Source organism: Strigops habroptila, chromosome 7 (assembly GCF_004027225.2).
Source record: "Strigops habroptila isolate Jane chromosome 7, bStrHab1.2.pri, whole genome shotgun sequence".
NCBI classification, from domain to species: Eukaryota; Metazoa; Chordata; class Aves; order Psittaciformes; family Psittacidae; genus Strigops; species Strigops habroptila.
Window position 1 is genome coordinate 19,024,190 of NC_044283.2, and position 22,068 is coordinate 19,046,257.

Below are 22,068 nucleotides of genomic sequence, written 5' to 3' on the forward strand. Positions count from 1 at the left end.
TTACCTACAGTTGTTAACTGATGCACAATCAAAATGTGTAATCAAGATTATAAGTAAAAAACCTCATCAAGTAACAGATTTTCTAATGCCCATAATTTTGTCTTACCCTCTGCAGGTAAGGGACATTCAGTAGATTACTCAGTTCCATTTAAAGTTGTTACACAGACAGAAACATAAGTTCGCTCTGGTAACACACAGAGCACTAAATTTCAGGACAAAAAAAAGACATTCCTTGCGGATTAAAAAAAAGTGAAAAAGCCCCCCACCAAAATACATTATATGATGTTATGATATAAAATATTCCCCAAAATAAAGATTTCAGTTAAAACATAACAGTTACAGTAGGCAAGATAAAACAGGAACACATACCTGGAGGATCCATAAAATCAAAGTGCACCAAATCATCTATACCAAGCTTCTTGAGTTGCAGTACTACAGATCCCAAGTTAGACCTCAAAATTTCAGGGTATGTGTTGTCCTGGGATAGGGAGAGGATAAAAAAGAAAATCCAGAACACTTGTTATTTTAAACTACACAAGCATTCACGTTCTGATTTTGTTTGCTAGCAAGGCACTCGACTACCTGTATTGATCAGGTGTTCTTCTACATGCAATCTGAAAAAAGTCATCTTACCTGCATTTCAGTTTTGTAAGCCTTCTCTGTATACAGCCTGAAGCACTTGCCTGGCCTGGTGCGGCCAGCACGGCCAGCTCGCTGCTGAGCAGAAGCTTTACTTATTGCAGTCACCAAGAGAGACTCCACTCTGATCCGAGGATTGTATACCTGTTTGAAAGCGGAATCAGAACAGGGAAGAAGGATGAAGAATGAACATTGCCCATGGATGAGACAACTATCTAAAAAAAAAACCAAAAACCAAAGTGCTTTAAACTTATTTTCAAACAGCTTTTGACTAGGAAATCACACGTTGCATGTATCTGAAAGGAGAAGAAAAAATTGGCTACAAGAGCCTCTGGATCAGTGACAAAGAGCTTCAAATACAACTGCCTCGAGAACAGCATTTACTTTTTGTTCATTTCTTAACAACTCCTGCCAGGCTCTCTGTCCTCCTTACATGTGTGTATTTTTAGATAAGATTTTTGTGGCAGGAGGAAAGTGTCCAATTTGTTCTGTAGAATGCTAAACACACTCTAGATGCTCAAATAATTCCATGAGGAAAAATAAAAACTGTCTTGATAAAAATTATAACGTTGAATAACCATGTTCTAGAGGTCAGAAAAATCTAACATTAAGGCTGAATGCAACTGTAAAAACCAGACTGATGACAAAGCAACGCTGTATTTCAAGGGTACATGGAGACTGTCACAGTTCAAAAAATATGCTGGAATTTACTGTAAAATTTCCATTGCAGTCGTACATAAACAGCAGCCTTGCCAGCTCAATAGGGCTCATGGAAAAGAATACACTCTACAAAAATAAAAGCAGTAGTCAGCTAGCAGTTTCAGTTGAAGATGTTCTTTGGGCCACGTTTTAACACCCTCCTGGTGTGAATAGGTATAAAACTTATACACTAAGTTAATTTCTTATTACAGAAGGTATTCTGTATAACTGTGTACAGTTCTGGTGTCCTCAACATAAGCAGCACATGGAGCTGTTGGAGCAAGTCCATAGAGGGGCCACAAGGACGATAAGGGGGCTGGAGCACCTCCCGTATGAAGACAGGCTGGAGCACCTCCCGTATGAAGACAGGCTGAGAGAGTTGGGGCTGTGCAGCCTGGAGAAGAGAAGCTGCATGGAGACCTCATAGCAGCCTTCCAGTATCTAAAGGGGGCCTACAAAGGATGCTGGGGAGGGACTCTTCATCAAGGACTGTGGTGGTAGGACAAGGGTTAATGGGCTTAAACTACAACAGGGGAAGTTCAGGTTAGATATAAGGAAGAAGTTCTTCACTGTGAGGGTGGTGAGGCACTGGAACAGGCTGCCCAAAGAAGTGGTAAATGCTCCACCCTGGCAGCGTTCAAGGCCAGGTTGGACAGAGCCTTGGGCAACACGGTCTAGGGTGAAGCATCGCTGCCCATGGCAGCGCGGTTGGAACGAGATGATCTTAATAAGGTCCTTTCCAACCCAAACCATTCTATGATTCTTTCAGTATAAGAACTATTTGTGGAAGAAAAAAAACAACCACACCTCAGCCTAAACGGCGATCGAAACTTCTGTATGAAGAGGCATTGGCTGTACTCACATGCTGCTATATCTCTCAATTTGCAAAAGTTTAAAGGGCTGACAGTGCATGTGAGTATTAAAGGAAAAGTCTAGGAAACCAAGTTATAATGACAGTTATAATTAGTGGAAAAAACTAAACTAATTTTATCCCTTAGTTACTGCATTTTCTGCAGGCAAGCTACATCAGTTCCTCTGAACATCCCATCATGTTCCAAGCAGCACAAGTGCAATCACAATCTTCAGGGCTACAATAGTACATGATAAATACTGACGAGAAACAATAGTGCCCTAAGTGTTACTTCTCTCTTTCCATTTTAGTGCTGGAGTTTTCTACACTAACGCAAATGGAAAGACGACGTGGCTCCTAGCACCATTTTTATTTACTTTCATACAATTCCTCGGTTTTACCTGAGCATTCTCAAGCACAGACACATGGTGCAATCCAGCCTCTCTAAAGTATCTAGGAAGTCCATATTCCAGGCCTAACTCTCAATATCCTCATGATTAAAAATTTTTCATTTCTTTTTTTAAGTAACATTCTTCTGCACAGCACTGTTTTGGACTGCTCTAGAAATGTAAAGTTTGCAGACCAAGTGCAAACCTAGCATGAGTTAAAAACCAAACAAAACCTAAACCAACCAAGGTCATGATTTCAACTGGGAAAAACCCTATCAGTGTTCAGAAAGGGAAGAGGAAACCACATTCCAGTATCTTTCCTACTATAAAGAGGATATTAAACAGTGTTTACCTTCTGTTTTGCAAAGCCAGGATCAATCACAAACACAACACCATCTATTGTTAATGATGTCTCAGCAATATTAGTGGACACAACAACCTGTAGAAAAATAAAATAGTAAGGAAACAGCTTTGTCCTGAAGATGAAGAGCTCTGAACCTGTCTCGCACCAAGGATTTCCAGCACTTCCTTCACTTCATCAATAATGTGTGTTTGAAAAGTGATTTTTGTTATTAAAACATTTGCTCTTCTGTTTCTTTTTTCTCAAAATTAACACTGATCTCTGATGCAAAATGACAAGTTACACAAATCCCTTTAACATCACCTGTTAATCCCATCTTTTTAACTTTTCTTTTTTAAAAGCCTGAACACGACAAACAGGTTAAATAATATCAAATGTTACACAACTGTGCCAGCACAGCATGTTCTTTTACTTTGTTTGGAATAAAGCAGTTATCAACACATTCCTTCTAAAATCCTGAGCAATATTATTTAATTTCAACTTTGGGGTTGTTTTTTTTTTTAATTACCAGATATTCAAACACACTCAAGGTTACATTCTAAAATGTTTATAAACTTTCTGAAGTTTAAGTCTTGCAAAAATTAAAGGTGATATCCAAGTTCTGAGGCTTGATTTGCCAGCCTTTAAACTGTGCGTCCAGCGACACGGTGTCTATAGATATCATTGGCTCTCATTCTAATAGTGACCCCGTTAAAATCATGTTACTAGCAAGTTTAACCAGCTACCTCAGTAAAGACCCAAAACCCATTCCGTACTTCATGAATACTACTTACATTTCACTTCTTAATGCTCTTCAGAGCACTGTCATCATTGTTTTCAGTTTTGCAATTCAAATTTGAGACACCCCTAACAATTAGTTCACAATCACAACGAAGCCAGTGGCTGCACTAGATTGATAATCCTGCTGATTTCTCTTCGTCCTCTCTCATCACTTTGCAAGCCTGCTTTTTGTTGCTTGCAGCTTGTCTCTTGCTTAGGTAGACTTAAGGTCTAAGCTTGCCCAAATGCTACTATATATTGAAAGCAACACTTCAGTGGAAAAAAAAATTGAAATTGATTTGGAATTAAGGTATTCCACCTTCTTAGAGCTCCTCAAAGAGATCAGTGCTGACACAAAAGCACAATACACTTTCATAAAAAAAATTGCAAAGAAGATGCATGTTGCATCTCCCGTGTTGCAAGGCCAGTCAAGTCACATTCAGCTTGCTGCTGAGACTGTAACTGATCTAAAAAGGCTCAGCTTTTTCCAGATCTACTAACGTATAGAACCATCCGTATCCAGACTCTTCAAATTGAACTTGAATTACTGAGCAGCATCAGAAGGTTTTGGGCCTGCCTTTAATCACCAATTTCTGTTAGGACACTTCAATATCAATAACTCAACACTATTAGCATGCTTAGTGCACAAAGGTCCATCAATTTCACTTGTTCTTGGATCACACAGAACTTTCCAAAGGTAGGAGGAAAAGCAGTTATTTATACAGTCATTCTGACATATGTAAAGATCTCGATTGTTCATGCCACAGTACTTAAAAACCATAATTAACAAGTGTAAAACCACAAGAAATATAAGTAAAAAAAATTTTGAGGAAATTCTGCCATTCTGCCACATCTTTCAAGCCCAGATCTATGTACAAAGCCACCTGGAAATCAAACAAATGAAATTAACACTACGTAAAATAATAAATTGTAGTTAATGAGCTTTTAACTGCAGGTTTGCAATTACTGAAATGCTTACGTTAAAAATGTTTTTAAGTATCAGATTAACAGTTTGATAGATCAAAGGGTTTTAGAGATTTAATCAAGTTACTTCGAATATTAAAATATACATAGTATCTATATTGCATGTGTATTAACTAGTAATGCTTAAGACTCCTGAAACAAACCAAAATGCAGCTTAAGGAAGAAGGGCTAAGATACAAAAGGGGAGTAGAAAGGCTCCTCGTTAAGTCATCTTCATCTTCCTCCACAGTATAAATACTCTGATTAGCCATAACTAGTTAAAAGCATTTTTTAAACCTTATCTTTACTCTTAAGCTTTCTTGCAATGATAGCTGATCTTGCCTAGCACACCTAAAAGACAAAAGAAGCTCTAAGTTACCAAGCTATACCAGTACTAGCTGTTACCATCACTACTGCTGCAAGATGCCACACAACTTCTAGCATGTTTCTTTTCTTTCACAAAGTTAAAGCTCAGGAGATAGTGATTCACCAAGCACTTCACTTATTTTTATGACCATTAGAGTCTCTGAAACAATTCAGACCTCCTGCTAGCTCTCTCCTCAGTAGTCCTAAAAAACTAGGTTCAACTCCTGCAGGAGACTGTGCAAAAGCAGACATTTTGTAAGATAGTGGAGGCACAGCAATACATGGTCCTACTTCACATACCTCAATCGCCAAGACTCCTAAAACATTTAAACAAATTTACAACACACAGACATGCTCTCACTCATTGCTAGCATTTGTTACGGAGCTAAGAAACAGAACACAGAAGCCAGAACATTTCAGCCAAAACAAAGAGGAGAAGTGGTAAACCAAAAACCAACACATACCACAAAACAAAACAACAAAAAAACCACCACAGAACACCAAAACCACACCCAAACAAATGAAACCTAATGGCTTCACGGGCCTGAACTGTATTATTGCTTATGTATTTTGTGTCTGCTTTTGTCTACAGTTAATATCGTTCCAGCATGGCAAGTTTTCTTGTAATGAAATAGTACCTACACTGAGAGCGTCTTCCTCTTAAGACACTGGTACTGGCTTTGTCAGTTCAACATAATGAAAGTTACAGACTGAATCTGTTACCCTCTTATCAGGAAAGCCAGGAACTGCCTATTTTGAATTGCACAGTTTTAAACATGAATGAAAACGTAATGAAATACACAGAGCTATTCCTTGTTCATCAACAAAAAGCAATTTCATTCATTTAAGTCATTTGCTAATACAATCTTCTTGCAGCATTAGTTTCATGACTTCAGACTGAATGCTTTCTGCAATCAACTTCAATAGGGAAAAGAATCATTTCAGTAAATTAAAGTGATTTATTCTTCCAGAACTCTAGAAAGTTGTCACTAGTATTCTACATGCATTGTACTGCACAAAAAACCAAATAATCAAAGAACAAACTCTGCATAGAGCAGATAGTGTGAGTCAGCTTTCAAAATCTTAACTCTGTGATCACTACGGCTTCATACAGCATTAGTCTAGCCTGGGTAAGCTCTATCAAGACTCCTTTCAAATGTTCAGTTTTAGAGAAATAACCAGTTTCTAACCTTTTTATGTGAGCATTCAAGAATTGAACTCTTGATTTTATGAAGAGCATTCACTAGCCCCATGTCAAGTTTTACAGTTTCTCAATCCACTTTGCCCAATGTAAGAACCTAAATTCCTCGCTTACTGCTACAGAAAACATCTAATTTCAGTGTACTTTTTTTCATTTGCATCTTCTCATAAACCTTGAGAAACAATAACCTGCCTCATAACGTCCCTTGAAGAGAGAGTCCATTTTGTGCTGGGTGTTCTTTGTTGGTTTGTGTTTAAACTAAATACTACCGCACTACCACAAAAAGCCACCCAAACAGAACAAAAAAAACCCAAACCAAAACTAATGGCTCAATAATTCCTTAGGGAAAAAAAATCCCATCCCTCTATGTAATTGTCAGGTGGCTGTCAAGTTCAGTACTGAACCTGATTTATCATGCTTCCCACAGGAAAGGTAAATAAACGCCACTCCCCTTCAGACACATCAAACTGTTACTAGAGTATTCATGCCTTACAAGTGGAAGCCATGATTTTGAATTGCACTGAGAAGCAAAATTTCAAGGTAATGTTAAACTGCACATTTTAACATGGACTGTTAAGGCTTCATCAAAAAAACCCTTCTACTTGTTGCTATCCAAATATATTTAAAACAGCTAAACCTCCTATGTAATTGACCACACAAGTGTGAGCAGCTAATACTGAGCAGCATACTAAACCAGTACTATTTACCTTTCTTCCTATTGCTCCATTTTGTTTTTTTGGTGGGGGAGGTTCAAAAATCCTTTGCTGCTGTTGTGGAGGAAGGGTGGAATACAATGGAATGATTTTGATGTCACCAACTTCAGGGCCTAAATCATCGATTTCACGTTTTATCCTTTTGCAAGCTTCATCAATCTCCTGCAAAACAGAAATATTGGTTAGAGAACTCCATGAAAAAGGCAGCACATTTTTGGAATGCCTTATGACAATTACCTTAACTCCACATCCTGAAGAACAATTACAGTAACTTCTACTTAAAAACATAAAACTTTCATATTAACAAAAAAATAAAATCAATCAAGGTGCTTTCTGCATTGCAATCGAATTTCCACAATACTTCAGGATGCTTCAGCTTCTACAGTCTAATGAGCACCATAATTTGCATTCAACATCCTTTCTCTTTTAGCCATGTTTCCTAATTAATTCTGTACAAATTGTACTAAAATTGAAATCTCTCACCCTGGAATATGCAACTGCACTCGTGACCTTTTCAATTTTCACAATCTAAAAAGAAATTGATGTGCAAGATATTTAAAATAAGCCAATTAAGCTTTAATGTCACGTATCACTAATGCAATTATATGGAAGATTTGCTTCATTGTACCTAATGAGAACAAACACCTTTACAGTATAAACGTGGATGCTAAAACCTGAACCACCTCAATCCAGTGTTTCAGGTTTTACTTTAAAAATAACCAAAACCCCACCTAAGCTTAAGAAAAGTCAGTGAAATATTCTGAAGAGGAAGAAGATTCTTCATGCCTTTTTTCTTACCTTAGTACTTTCTACAGTATTTGCTAGCCTATTTTCTGGCTAGCTTACCATACAAAAAAGTTCACAACTCGTTTATAATTCCATTTCATTTGAAAACAGCTACATTTAAGTCAGCTAGGTGACCTATAGCTATTACAAGATTTAATGAAAAAGCGCACAGAAATTTAGGTTAATGACTAGCACAATTCATTAACTTCAACTTAAAAATTACAACAGAGCCTCCACCGCTACAACTAAAAGGTATGCTTAATAACTGTTGATATTCCAGCTGAACCACTGATGGGAGAATGAAGTCATCACAAGAAGAAGTAACAGTAGACAAAAGCAAAAACCAACATACTCCAAGAAAAAAAGACCAGACCTCCCTTATAAGTCACCAGCCTGAATTTGCCTTAAGCAAATACACAACAGGTTAACGTAAAGGTTTGGTAAAAGCACTGCTTTAAACTGTAACCAGAAAAGCAAAAGCAGACTCCTCTTTAGAAACCTAGAATAAATCTGGGTCTTCTTCATTTGTTCTTAAGAGACTTGTAAGTTTTCAGCACAACTGTCATGAGTATGTTTTAAAGCAGCACAGACAATGCAATACGCATGTTCTGTATTGATCAGCATATGTAACTAATGTAAACATGGCAAAATGAATGCTCTTCCTTTTTGATGTCAAAAAGTCCTAATAGTAAGCCTAATGCTTTCTGGCATTATCTTGCCAATTTGAATGAACTGCAGATATTTACAAAATGTCTTTTAAACAAATGTGCCCTTTGCCAACAAATCCAACAGACCCGTCACAAAATGCAAGGGGCAGACAAGGCACTGAGCTGAAATGCCTGCTACTGCTTTATTAACAGAGAATTAACTTCTGAACACAGATGTCAGTGTTCGGTGTTCTGCTGATAAAGCCCTCTAAGTTCAGTAATAGCCTGCCAGTGAAAAAGGAAAAACCTAACTTCATTGACAGACAGTTGACTAACTAGGCAGCACCATTCCCTCAAATGTGCACCCATGCAAAGTCTTGACAAGCTTATACTTGGGCTCATTAAATATTTACAACATTTATGATAAACATTACAATATTTAACAGGCCCAAGATACAAAATTAGATTTAATATTTCAAAAAAACCCAAACAACACACAACAAAAAACCCCACAAGCCAAACGCTAAACAAAAATCCAGCACAGACCTTAGCTGGGATCTGAAGGCCACTGCACTGTTTCATGGAACCTGAGCAGATTACACTGTATAATTGGGGAAAGCTCTGATGCTGGACAGGATGCTTCATCTTCAACAGTACTGACTAGAGACTCCAGGACAGTTTTATACTTAAGAGATAGTAAAATACAAGCAAGCAGTGATAAATGAAAGCACTACACTCCTCAGGCCACATGTGTTCACAGCCACCTATCATCTTCTGAAAGACGATAAAAGCGCTGTTTCTCTCCAGAGTTTCCCCAATGTACTTTCAAAATATCCCTAATCAGGACTCATTAAAATACTTCAACATAGAGATGACAAGTGCATATAACACCATTACTCTCTGCAGGCTTGCAGTTAGCTACGGACCTCTCATCAGAAACTGCTGAAAAAAGGATGCAAGTCACCGAGAGCCACTGCCACTCACGTGAAGACAGTAAAAGAGAATTCTTTAGCAGCAAATTGTTTTAATTAAAAAAAAAAAAAAAAGTGGTTCTCTTTTATTTACCACACTGGTAGAAAACTCTACTTCAACTGTACCCACAGCCACCCTCCAGCAGACAATTAGAACTGATATTCCCAAAGTACACAACCTAGAAGGAATATGTGTAGTAAGAACAGTTTGAAAGTGTTAAGGATTCATTTAAGTGCTAAAGATTCATTTGTATCACATGAAAACATTTAAGTCTGGAGATACAAGAGATACAGTTGAAGGCATAATCCTAACTTCAAGCTTCTGAAGATTGAGCAAATCTAATCCAATAGTCCCCATTTACTCAAGCATGAAAGCTTTTTTTAAAAAAACCACACACATTTAAACATTTGCACACCATCTACTCCAAATCCATTACAGAAGCCCTTGAAGGGGGATTATTCCATCAACCCACATATAAGAGGAGGTTCTTCTTGGAGGGAAAAGGGGGAAGGTAGAGTGAACGTGCCTTGCATTTAGATTACACCTGAGAACTCCTCAAAGCCCTGACTCTTACCCTGACTACCTGAGATAGCAAATACCAGGGTACTAGAAGCAGGCACAGACACAGGATCAAACGAGCCACAGTTAGACCCCTGCCTGCCCTGTGCATTAGCACAAAGACCTGCTTCACAGTCAAAGAAGGAAGTCGGCCTAACGTTCAGAAAGTGCAAGGCTTAGGCAATGCTGAAATTACCACCTGAACTTGATCCTAGTTTCTCACAAAACTGAAGACTTCTTGGAAGTATTACTTGAGAAACAGTTGTCAATAAAACTGCAGTCAATGGAGTTGTCCATCAGTGCTCTCATTCTAAAGAGAGCTCATTACCAAAGGGTAAATAGCAAAACAGACCACAAAGGGGAAAGGCTACATGCTAAAATCTTACTTCTCTCAAGCTGCCAGTGCCACACAGATTCAACCTATCTATATTTCACAACATCTACTCATCAGAATTGTCCCAGTCAGTCTATTAAAACTTCTTGTTGATCTGACCAAAATGAATTAACAATACAAGTACAGTATCTATAGTTCAGCTGCAACACTATGGAAACTAGAATCAAGTAGCAGTTCAGAACCTCATAGTAGTATGAATCATGTATATTGATGTGGAGCCCTCAACACATACACAATTCTCCTTGGAAAAGCCCCAAGGACAGACAAGAACTAGTGAAGAGAAAATATTTATTTTTATGGATATCCTGGTGATCAAGGAGGTAATGGGGTGGTGAATGCTTTTCAACCAGGAAAAACAAAGTCATCTAAAACACCCAGGTGAGAGCCAACAATTTGTATTTTGTACCTAGAGCTAAATATAGTTCACAAAAGGGAAAAGCAGTAGTAACCAGGAAAATAATGTAATTTAATCAATATTATTAAATCAAATGTAGGCTAATTTACATGATAATCCTTCCAAGAAATCGGTGTGATTAAGGCTGGTTCCACACACAGTCCTGGGCAGGCTGCTTAGGCTACAAAAAAACTGGTAGACAACAGGCAACATTCACCTGTCAATTAGGCAGATTTCATTCAGGAGCTTAAATATCAGAAAGCAATTCTGAGACATCAAAAAGCTTCAGGATTACAGTGGGAACCCCCATGGCATCACAGACTTCAGGAGGACTGAAGTGCATGGGAACCAACGCTTAGCAGTGTCTTGTTTAGAAAAGCAAGCACAGAGTGCACAATTTCCCTCTGATCTATTAGAAACAGTAGTGGAGCCATCTATAGTTTGAATTCCTACTCCTCTTATTTGTACAACTAAACCTTTTTTTTTGCTCCTGTCACTGTAACAGTGCTAAAGTTTCCTTTTAAACTATCATTGCAGGAAGTAAATATAAAACCTTCCACATTGCTCAAAGGATAGCATGGGAAAGGGAGAAAAGGAAGGTCTCCTAAGAAGCTCCTTTCTTTAACCTGAAACCCAGAAGTGATCTGGGAAGACATGATGAAAAGCTGTCAGTATTTGAAAATAAGAGCGCCAGAACTGATAATTCTCCTGTGGCTTAACTTCAAGAGTACCACTTAGAGGACTAATGCTCAAATCCCACCCCCCAGCCCCCTTTATTTGTATGAGTAAATACTAACAAGACTGAAAATGTGAGCAGTACTTGAGTAATACCAAGTATTACTTTTCAATACTGTTTTTTCCTAAAATATCTCACTTTTGAAAGCCTTATCACAGAAATTCTTCTAGGTATGACTTAAGGACGGTCTGTGTCATTTTAATCTAGAAACATGTTGGTTCCTCAGGCTCTGTGTCAGAACACACAGCAAAGAGACTCAGAAATAAATGAACCACAAAACAATACCTCACCAGCTGCCTCCAATATGATTATCTCCACTGCTTAAGGTTATCATCTCAGTACTCCAATACTTAATATTCCCTAGCTCTGCATCAAAAACTAAGCATTTGAACATATCATTAGCAGTTCATCTAAAAGGAGCTGTATAAAATTAACCACAGAAGAGACTAATTTTGCTTCTTATCATGCACATCACATTTTTTTTCATCTGCTGTTGAAAATAGTCTTAATACACTACTCAAACTGAATGTTCAGTAGAAATTCACTTCCATTTCTTTCCCTGATAGTATTTCTGCTGTAAAGAGGTGCTCATACTGAAAGGTTACTATTAGCAAGAATGGAAATAGAAAAGGATTATAGGAGCAGTTGCATATATTATCGAGTTAATGCACCACATCTTTAAGAAGCAAGTTTCTGCTGAACAAATACTGCCAAGCTTCTTACATAAAGACGTTCTATTGAATGGTAGTCAAAAACCCCAAACATAAAAAGGCAGGCAGGAAGACTAGCAGCCATGAAGTTCACAGGTTGGAAGAGATCTCAAGATTCATCTGGCCCAACCTTTCTTGGGAAAAGCACAGTCTAGACAAGATGGCCCAGCACCCTGTCCAGCTGAACCTTAAAAGCATCCAATACTGGGGAATCCACCACTTCCCTGGGGAGATTACTCCAATGGCTGATTGTTCTGATTGTGAAAAAACCTTCCTCTTGTGTCCAACTGGAATGTCCCCAGGAGTAACGTGCACACATTACCCCTGTCTTTTCCATGTGACTCCTTGCAAAAAGGGAGTTTCCACCTTCCTTGTAGCCACCCTTTAAATACTGGAACATGGTGATAAAGATAAGTGTTCTTTTCTCAAGGCTAGACAAAGCCAGTTCTCTCAGCTTTTCCTCATAAGGCAGGCTTCCCAGTCCTTCGATCATCTTTGTGGCACTAAGTTACTGAGCTAACTTGCTCATGCTGAGCTAACTATCCAATAACCTGAATTTCTTTCCCTTTTGTTGTGTGCAGAACCCACCCATGTTGCCATAGATGAGGCCTGAAATTAGGTTGATACTAAACAACAGTTACCTAACAATTGACCGCAAGTTACCCGGAGCCACCAACATACTTCCAAGTGCTGGCATTCATTCTGGCTCATAGGCCAGACTGGTATATGATATACACACCCATTTAACTTGCTGGTCAGCCTTCACTCAATCTTAAGATCTAAACTGTATCTCGTTATCTTTAGGAAAATTGTTTCTACAGAAAGATGGTGAAGAGTGATGTCATTTTAAGCACATTTAATGGAACAATTTCAGTACTTGGCATGCAAAACAATTCAATGATTTTGTAAACATGGTCCTTGGGAACATTATTTCAGAACCCCTTTCTTCAGTTAACCTTGAGCATTTGCAAAGAACCTCATGAGCTGAGCAAAACTTCAGGACTGCTCCAGTTAGAACACACTTTAAACTCTTAAATAGGAGATGACAAGTCCTATCAACAGCAGATCAGCTGCCACACTCTACACAGTTAGACTCAGCTTCACCTTGGATAAATGAGCCAAGTAGACACACCTGTTAAACTCCGAAGGAAACTAATGCCACTGCAATCCTACTTTGTGTAAAATGAGTATGCAGGGAAAAAACCTAAATGGATAAATAAAAAGTACTTCCCAAAACAGAAATATTTGGCAGATCCTGTAACCCTTACCCTTCTCTTTTGTGTTCCTGTAACAGATAGGGGCACAGCCAGCCACCTCTGGCTTTGATGACAAACCTTCCAGAAATTTTGTCTCTGCCTTTAAAGCTGCATGGAACTTCACTAATTTCCCTTTCTTCATCCAGGAATGAAAGCTAAACTACAAACTAAAATGAGGAAACAACAATAAAAAGAACTGACCCTAAGAGCTGCACCATCTTAGGAGATGCTCTCAACACAAGTCCAGAAAAGCAAAACTTCCTGAAATGGTGTCCTTATACAAAAAAACCCAAAAAAACATGCATGGAACAAGTCGATACTTGACCATAACCAAGACTGCTCTGCCAGCAAGTCAGAATGGAACTGGTCTTGGCCTATATTTGAGATCTTGGCCTAGTTCCTATATTCGAGATCTTTTTGACCTGGTCTATTTGAAGTATTTCATATTGATGTCATTTCAAATGAATGAAGAGCAAAAAATCCTGCATCCCATTAACACTTGAACAGAATATTAGTACTCTTCTTTTGGTTTATGCTCCCCAACTCCTCAATACTTTCTCTAAGGCTAAACAAGACAACTTGGGTTCACTGCAGCCCAGTATACTTACTGCCCTGAACTCAATCACTACCATGGAGACTAAAAAGAAGTTGTCCATTTTGAGTTCAATTTCCTCATAAGAAAGTCTCTTTCACAGTTCCAGAGCTTAACCAGGCTCACTTTGATGAGAAATGTGCCTTTAAAATAAATCCTTGTTTACAAAACATTCTACTAAAACCTCAAAAATGTTTTGCAATTCTTTTCTCCCCACAATCAGTTTTACCAACATCACTTTAAACCCTTCTAGAACACTAACACCAGAACTTCACACCAACGTTATTCAGAATGTTTATCTACAAACAAGTGCGACAATGCTGATCTGTACTTCAAATCTCCAGATACAGCCTGGATTCTTCCTCCTAAATGCGCAATGATTCATCTGGCTTTATAAAGAACAGGGTGGGCAGAAAGCACACTTTGCATTTTTAAGTGCCTAGCTTACTAAGGTATGTAAGACAGATGTACACAGCTCCTGTGTCATTATTTCTGCCTCCCCGCAAGTTTAATCTGCAAGGATTTCACACCTACTCTCAGATTACTGATTTAATGGAGTGTGAAATCTAACACTGTTTTAGCAGAACTCCAGTAGACAATAAACCAGATACCTTCGAGATCTGCAGATGAGCCAGTCTTGAGACATTTAAAGTGTAACAAATGTGTACCTACACAACTAGACTACTGAATTTGTAATCTCAATGACTGAGAACAAGTTTGACAAAACGTATTGTCTAAGAAAGACATGTTGACTGAAATGTAATTACACTTTTTCCTTGTGAACAGAATTCCCTGTCAGAGTTTCCGATTTTGCCTGTGACTGACATCAGGCAACCTGGCTTATAGTTTTCCACTTTACACCTTTTTTTGAGTATTGGCATGAAACATGAACATTATTTCCATCTTCTGGAATCATCCTTTTATACCAGCGTGGGGGTTTTTTTGGGTTTTTTATTATTTTTTTAACAAATGAGCTCCCCTCCTCATAGGGACTATGGGACAAGTCAAAATGTTTACTCCTAATAAATGAAGGTTTTAAAACATCCTCTTTTGTTACTAATGGTCTGAAAAGCAGTTCATACAACATAATCATAGACTTTTGCTCCTTGCAGATTCAGGAAGGAAATTTGTATTGAACACTTATTTCTGCACCATTAACAACAATTTTATCTTCATCCAGTAACAGGCTTATACAAATTAAGATTCCTTTAGCTTCCAAATGTACTTAAACTTCTTTTTATTTTTAGGCCTAACAACACAGAACCTTCCCTAGTATCTCCAGGTTTCATTATCTACTCTGTGTCTTAACTAACCCGTATAATTAACCGCTATACATCTTATTGCCCATACAAAATTACTTCAAGTTCAGTGGGAAGCAAAGGCAGTAGCTACTAAGGACTCAAATTCTGCCTTAGACCACTACAATTATGCCTCATCTGAAGCCTCTTAAACTCAAACCAGCTCACCCTTACATGGTTCTACGTATAATATCTCCCCTTTACGTAACTCCATTGCTTTGCAAATGCATCTTTCTGACAAAATCAAATCATCCTGCACCCTGTTCATATCGTTTTCCACAACCCAGAAGAACTACAAAGCATTTCTGCCCAGCAAAAAAAAAAAAAAAAAAAAAAAAAAAAAAATAATCAAAGGCAAGACCCGAGCTACTAAGCCTACTGAATCCACACCACACAGCAGTACCTACAGCACACTTCCCAGTTCTTGAGATTACAGTAGGTCAGATTCAACGGCAATGCACACATAGACTGTATTATGAGGCTCAAAGATAGACCTTAACAGTGGTCAAAAAGTCGTGAATATAACACTTCAAAGCTTCTCTACAGAAGCTAAACCAGACTTCAATTTCGTGCTAACTACCTAAATTTAGACTAGCTCTAGGCAGAGCCACTCCAGTGCCCATGAACAGTTATCAGCCACAGATAAGCAGACTGGAGAACAAAAACCAGGATCGTGGCTTACCACTGCAAGTTTTAAGTGATTCAGCAAGGCAATGTAAGGACATTGCTAGATACATTTATGCATAATTATATCTGTATATATGAGCATGTATTATGTGCATGATTTATTAAAAATTTGTTTATAGTGCATTATGTCCTGTAAATTAGCCCAGTGGAAATCAAAGAACCTGCTCATACAAAAGGACAGAGTAACTCCATAGCACTGGTTGTCACTGAAGCAGTTGGGTCCAGAGCCACCTGCCAAACATGAGTGGTGCTCAGAGTTGGTAATGTCCGAAGGCAGTTGTCCCACATGCTCTCTCCCCTACCCCCAACTTCCCTAATTGTCACGACAAATTATTTAGAGCAATACCTGTAAGCAAGTACATAATTTATAACTGATAATTAGAAGGGCAATTATTTGTTCTTCATGAAAGGTTAAAGACCAGCCTGATTTAGCATCCATCCAGAGAAACAGAATCTGGTGAAACTGTGGACAGCAGCGTTCCTTTCTGCTGCTTCTGGTTCACTCCCACACCTGCAACAGCTGCTTCCCCAATTCTCACATGTACCTGCCAGACTAGTCTGAACTAGAACTTCTAACTAAAACCAGACAGGCCAGTTTTAAAGCTATAATCTTCCAAGTACCTTCCCTACCTGTACTTTAACTCACAGCAATAATCCAAAGAAAGAACAAATGTAAAGGCCAGAGTTACCTGCTTTTACAGTGACAGTCCTTGTTTTGGTATTCTAAGGGAAGAGATGACCTGCCAAAAGACATTTCAATCAAATGTCTTTTAAAACTCATCTAAGAGGCAACACATCTTTATAACTGCCAAATCTACTCAAGAAGCCTACATATCTTTAGCATCACAAGTTATTTGTACCATTTTTCCCCCTTAGTATAGTTAAGACTATGTATGCTTAGATAAAAGACACTGAATTGTTCCACATCCTTTCACAGCTATTTCTTCAAGGGGTGACTGCAAGAAGAATCAGTCAGACAGACTTTTTTTTGCTAGCTGCATTCTGTCCCCTACCAAAAATACTGCTTTTTGACCAGCTGACTCAGTCAAGTAAACTTTCACAAGGCCTATGGGGTTTTTAACCTCCTCTCCATCTCAGTCTATTAGTAAGGACACTTTAAAGAGCTTCAATGGACTAAAAAGAACTCAGTTTATTTCAAGCAAAGGTTTTAATATTTCCAGAAAATCCTCATTTCCTGATGTAAAGCTTAAGTGCTTTTGTACAATCCTCTTGCAAGGCACTGAGTCCATTTCTGACACTAACTCCCTGTATTTGTGATACAGAAAGACTACAACCCAATACTCAAATCTATCCATAAAAAAACCCCCAAAACTCAAACATTTTCATTAAAACTACTATTCATAGCTAAGGAGCAGAACCAAAGTGTTATTTTTTAGGTAAGTTGTACAATACACATCCAGAAGAGCACAGAACTACCCAGAACTTCCAAGTTCACATCAGCATAAAACTGCTTCATACTCTATGTTTCTATTTTAAAAGTACATGAGTAAGATGAGAATTTTCACTTTAGAGAGAGCTTGCATAGTATATGCAGATCACAGATACATACAATTACTAAGGACTTAAGGTGTATGGCAGGTAGAAAATCTCAGGTCATTCAAATGATAAACTAGGAAAGGAAACCAAGCATTTCAATCTACACAAATCACTTAAAACAGTTTCTGTATGGAATGATGAATGGATAAAGAAAAAAATAACTACCTCCTGTCCAGTAAGAAAGAGTAGGAGATCTCCTTCCTCTTCTTCGCACATGTGAATCTGGATCACTGTTCGAATGGCGGCCTCAAGGTAGTCCCTTTCTGGTTCTGGAGTATAGAATATCTCCACAGGATGGGTGCGACCCGGGATAGTCAGAAGAGGACAGTTATCAAAATAGATCTGAAACTTGCCAGCATCTAAAGTAGCACTCATAACTATAACCTGTAGGTTTGGAGGACAAAAAAGAAAAAAAAAAAAATTACTCCAAAAATTAACAAGAATTTGTGAAATGTTACATATACAGTACGTAAGAGACTAAACTCAACTGTTAACTGATTTAAGCATGCTTTTACCACCTGAACACAGCACCCTTGTTACAAAGGTCTAAAAACCAATCCTGGTCTAATACAGAAAGATTAAGCTACAATTATGTTGTTTCCAGTATTTTCCTCAGTACAAACTGCATTAAGTTTCCTAGGGTTATCATTCCAGTATGGATCATCACTAGATCAAAAAAGTTTATCTACTTCAGTTGATTATAAAAACCAGCTAAATGGTAAGCACACAGATCCCTTATTTGGTATGCCTGCTACTAGAAAGGGGATGCTGTTGGGCTTAATCATTACTGACCTTCAAATCAGATCTTTGTCTTACAACTTCCTTCAAGACTCCCATCAAAATATCAGTAGCCAGTGTTCTCTCATGGGCCTCGTCAAGAATTATAACACCATAGCGCTCCAGCAAAGGATCATTCATGGCTTCGCGAAGTAACATCCCATCAGTCATATACCTGATCACAAACAAAACCAATTTTTACACGGATTTTATTGAATGACATCTGATACAGAATCCTCTTCTGTACTGTTCACTAGATTGCTTTAACTAAGCTTGTATTTTAAAAAAAGCCAATTAAAACTATCACTAAACTATTTCCAATAATGTAACAAGCTCATTTCAAGCTTTCATGTAGATTACTGCAAAGTCTAAGTGAGATCTGGAAGTAGGGGGGGGAAGTTTATCAAAGGAAAAAGGCAGGGGCGGCACCAAGAAGATTTAGCAACATTTATAACTGGTCTGTAGACATTTACTGCCAGGCTTCTAGGCCTACAAACCAGACAGGAAAATAAAGGAAAAAAACACATTGTGAAATCCTAGAAATCCTATTTCTGCAATTGTTTCTCCCCTTTTCTGTTTGCAGATCACTGGTTCACTTTATGCTTTTCCACCAGTTAAAATCTTTTTAATTTTTCTTTTCAACTGCTTGTATGAGCAAAAGAGAAGACATCTTTTGATAGTGAAGCACTATTCCTTAAACTACAGTATGTGGAACCCTTTTTAACTGAGCATTCTGAATGTCACCTGAAAATGATACACCAGCAGGTCTAGTTCCACCCATACAGTACAGGAATCTACAAACAGCTGACAACTAAACCTCTATGGATTGTGTGTCCCTGAGCAAGGTATAGGCCAGTTTTGACAACTCTGTGGTAGTTCTCCATACTGAAGCAAGCTACTGAACTTCACCAGAATTATCCCAAGTAGAAAGATACCACTGAAAGCTCAGCTGAATGTGTTAACACGGAGAGAAACTGAATGCTGAAGGGCTTTATTCTGAATAGCACCTTGATCACAGAAATAATTCTTCGGATCACCCTCTTCTTTATAGATCACTTAAAATTAATTTCCATAGGGTGCAGTGATCTCTTTAGGAGGAATGACTCAGTATCTGTTCTACTCAAGCCCCACACCTCAGGTTTCTCTCAGCTCATGCTATGGCTCCTGCCTCTTCTCCACTCATAGAATCATAGAATAGTAAGGGTTGGAAAGGACCTTAAGATCATCTAGTTCCAACCCCCCTGCCATGGGCAGGGATGCCTCACACTAAACCGTGTCACCCAAGGCCCTGTCCAACCTGGCCTTGAACACTGCCAGGGATGGAGCATCCACAACCTCCCTGGGCAACCCATTCCAGTGTTTCACCACCCTCACTGTAAAGAACTTCTTCCTTATAGCTAATCTCGACTTCCCCTGTTTAAGTTTGAAGCCATTACCCCTTGTGCTACTACTACATTCACCCCCATCCTCATTACTACTTCTATAAAACTTCACTCACACTCTTCACTACCCTGCGACTCCACTCCACACCCCCAAGCAGGCCATGTTACGCCTTTACCTGGCAGTTGCCATACTTACTTCAGAATTGTTTTTGCACTACTGCAGTCTTCAAATCGAATAGAGTAACCAACCTCCTGGCCCAGCATGACATCCATCTCATCAGCAACCCGCTGTGCCACACTCATTGCAGCTACCCTCCTAGGCTGGGTACATGCCACTCCCCTTTTTGGTCCAGGTAACGAGCGCATGTAGTCAACACACCATTGAGGGATCTGCCAAGAATAAAATTCAGTTTTAAAAACACTTTAAGTGACCAGATGTAATCTGTAACCTTTGTACCGTATCAAATAGTTAGTTATTACTTCACTGAGATGCCAAATGCATACACAAAAATATCCAAAGCATGAGACCCAGACAGACTACTTAGCTGGACCCAGTGCCACTAAAAGCACATTCACATTAAGCATGTACCTAACTATTTTTGAAGTTATTAAGGAAATACATAGGTTCACAGTAAGTTTAAGCACTGTTAGATCAGTACTAATTCAGATACAGCAGCCAATATGTTCCAAAGCAACCAAAATTAAAGTTAACACTCAAAATCAAGATCCCTAACACAGTTCATTAAGCTTTGTAGTAAACAAATTATATTCTGTGGCTTTAAAAAATAAGCCTTTATTAATACATTAAGCAAAAAGAATTATTTTAGTGATATAAAAAAAATTGTCTTAGCCAGGAACCACAGCAAATAGAATGAATTTATAGTTATGATCATTTAGTTATTGTTCTTTTGAAACTTTATCAACCACATATGAAACCCCCGTGTTTTCCTTCCTGTGGTGACACTCATTTGTCAGTCAGCAGTTTTATGCTCTCGTTAGAAATCTGGAAACAGCAAGTGTCATCCCAAATAAGCAGCTTTATTCACAAGAATTTCTAAGGTCAGTAACAGTTTGATGAAAAGAGAGTATTTTTAACACATTCTCAGTACAACATTTTATGAGGAGACATCTCCTCATAATCCAGGCACAACTAGTTCCAAGTCTACAGACCAAAAAACCCACTCCTCCTCAGTAATCGCTTTTCGAGCATTCTTAAAAGCTCACATTTGCAGGAGGAAAAAAAAACCACTTGTATATATTGCACTGATGAGGAATAACAGGAAAAGCTGTGTAACCTAAACCAGGGAAATTTTTCTTCTAGAATACCGTATTTCCACAGCAAAATGGACAAAAGTGAACATTAAAACATAACCACAAGCAGACAAGTGTAGACTGTAATGAAAAACTATTTTTTTGCAAATGAAGAACATACTTTCATTATAAATTTAAAAAAGGCAAGCAAAGACTATCAAAGTATGACAAGAGACTACTAGACTGGGGACAAGAACTCAAGTTTCTGAAAACCCTATTCAAAACTAAAAAGAACTTCTTGAACATCGATAGCAGGAACCTGAAACCCTATCCCATAATATATACACACTCACCTAATATGCAGCTAGAGGAAGAAATTTGTTTCCCAAATCCCTAACAAAAACCCAACTCTAAATATATTAGGTGAAGCTTCTGGACTTTAAGCAGAGCAACTCGAGATAAACGTTAAAACAGCAGGTCTGACAGTGAAAACAGCAGGAAATAAATAAAAATAATTTAGAAGTGGTTTTCCCATGAACAGCAAAACGTGTGGCACTGGTGTCGAATGAAATGCCTACATAGATTTCAATCTGTTAACCCAATTTAGATGGGTCCTATGACTGGAATGTCGGAATGGAAGGTTACAGGCTGTTTAGAAAAGACAGGCCAGGCAGACGGGGAGGGGGCGTTGCTATCTATGTCAGTGATAGGCTAGAGAGTATGGAACTCTGTCTGGGGATGGGTGATGAGGTAACAGAGTGTTTGTGGGTCAGGATCAAAGGGAAAACAGCAACGGGGGACATTACGGTGGGGATCTGTTACAGGCCACCTGATCAAGAGGACTCTGTGGATGAAGCGCTCTACAGACAGATAGGAGCAGCCTCACGCTCGCACGCCCTGGTCCTCATGGGGGACTTCAACCATCCTGACATCTGTTGGAGGGACGGTACGGCCCGGCACAAGCAATCCAGGAGGTTCCTTAATTGCGTGGAAGACAACTTCCTCTTTCAAGCAGTAGAGGAGCCGACGAGGAGAGGTGCCATGCTGGACCTTGTGCTCACCAACAGGGAGGGACTGGTTGGAAATGTAACGCTCCAGGGCAGCCTTGGCTCTAGTGATCATGAGATGGTT

The 22,068-nt window shown here is 38.6% G+C and overlaps 1 protein-coding gene across 1 annotated transcript in view; it reads right to left on the minus strand.

Moving 5' to 3' along the window:
• The window catches only part of DHX15 (DEAH-box helicase 15), a 49,311-nt gene that overhangs the window by 14,541 nt on the left and 12,702 nt on the right, over window positions 1–22,068 (minus strand). The window contains exons 3-9 of the mRNA XM_030491575.1: window positions 19,883–20,076; window positions 18,320–18,479; window positions 17,693–17,911; window positions 6,935–7,102; window positions 2,930–3,016; window positions 634–783; window positions 370–478 (exon numbers count right to left, since the gene is read on the minus strand). Of these exons, the coding sequence (XP_030347435.1) occupies window positions 370–478; window positions 634–783; window positions 2,930–3,016; window positions 6,935–7,102; window positions 17,693–17,911; window positions 18,320–18,479; window positions 19,883–20,076 (1,087 nt within the window). The remainder of the gene's footprint in view (window positions 1–369; window positions 479–633; window positions 784–2,929; window positions 3,017–6,934; window positions 7,103–17,692; window positions 17,912–18,319; window positions 18,480–19,882; window positions 20,077–22,068) is intronic.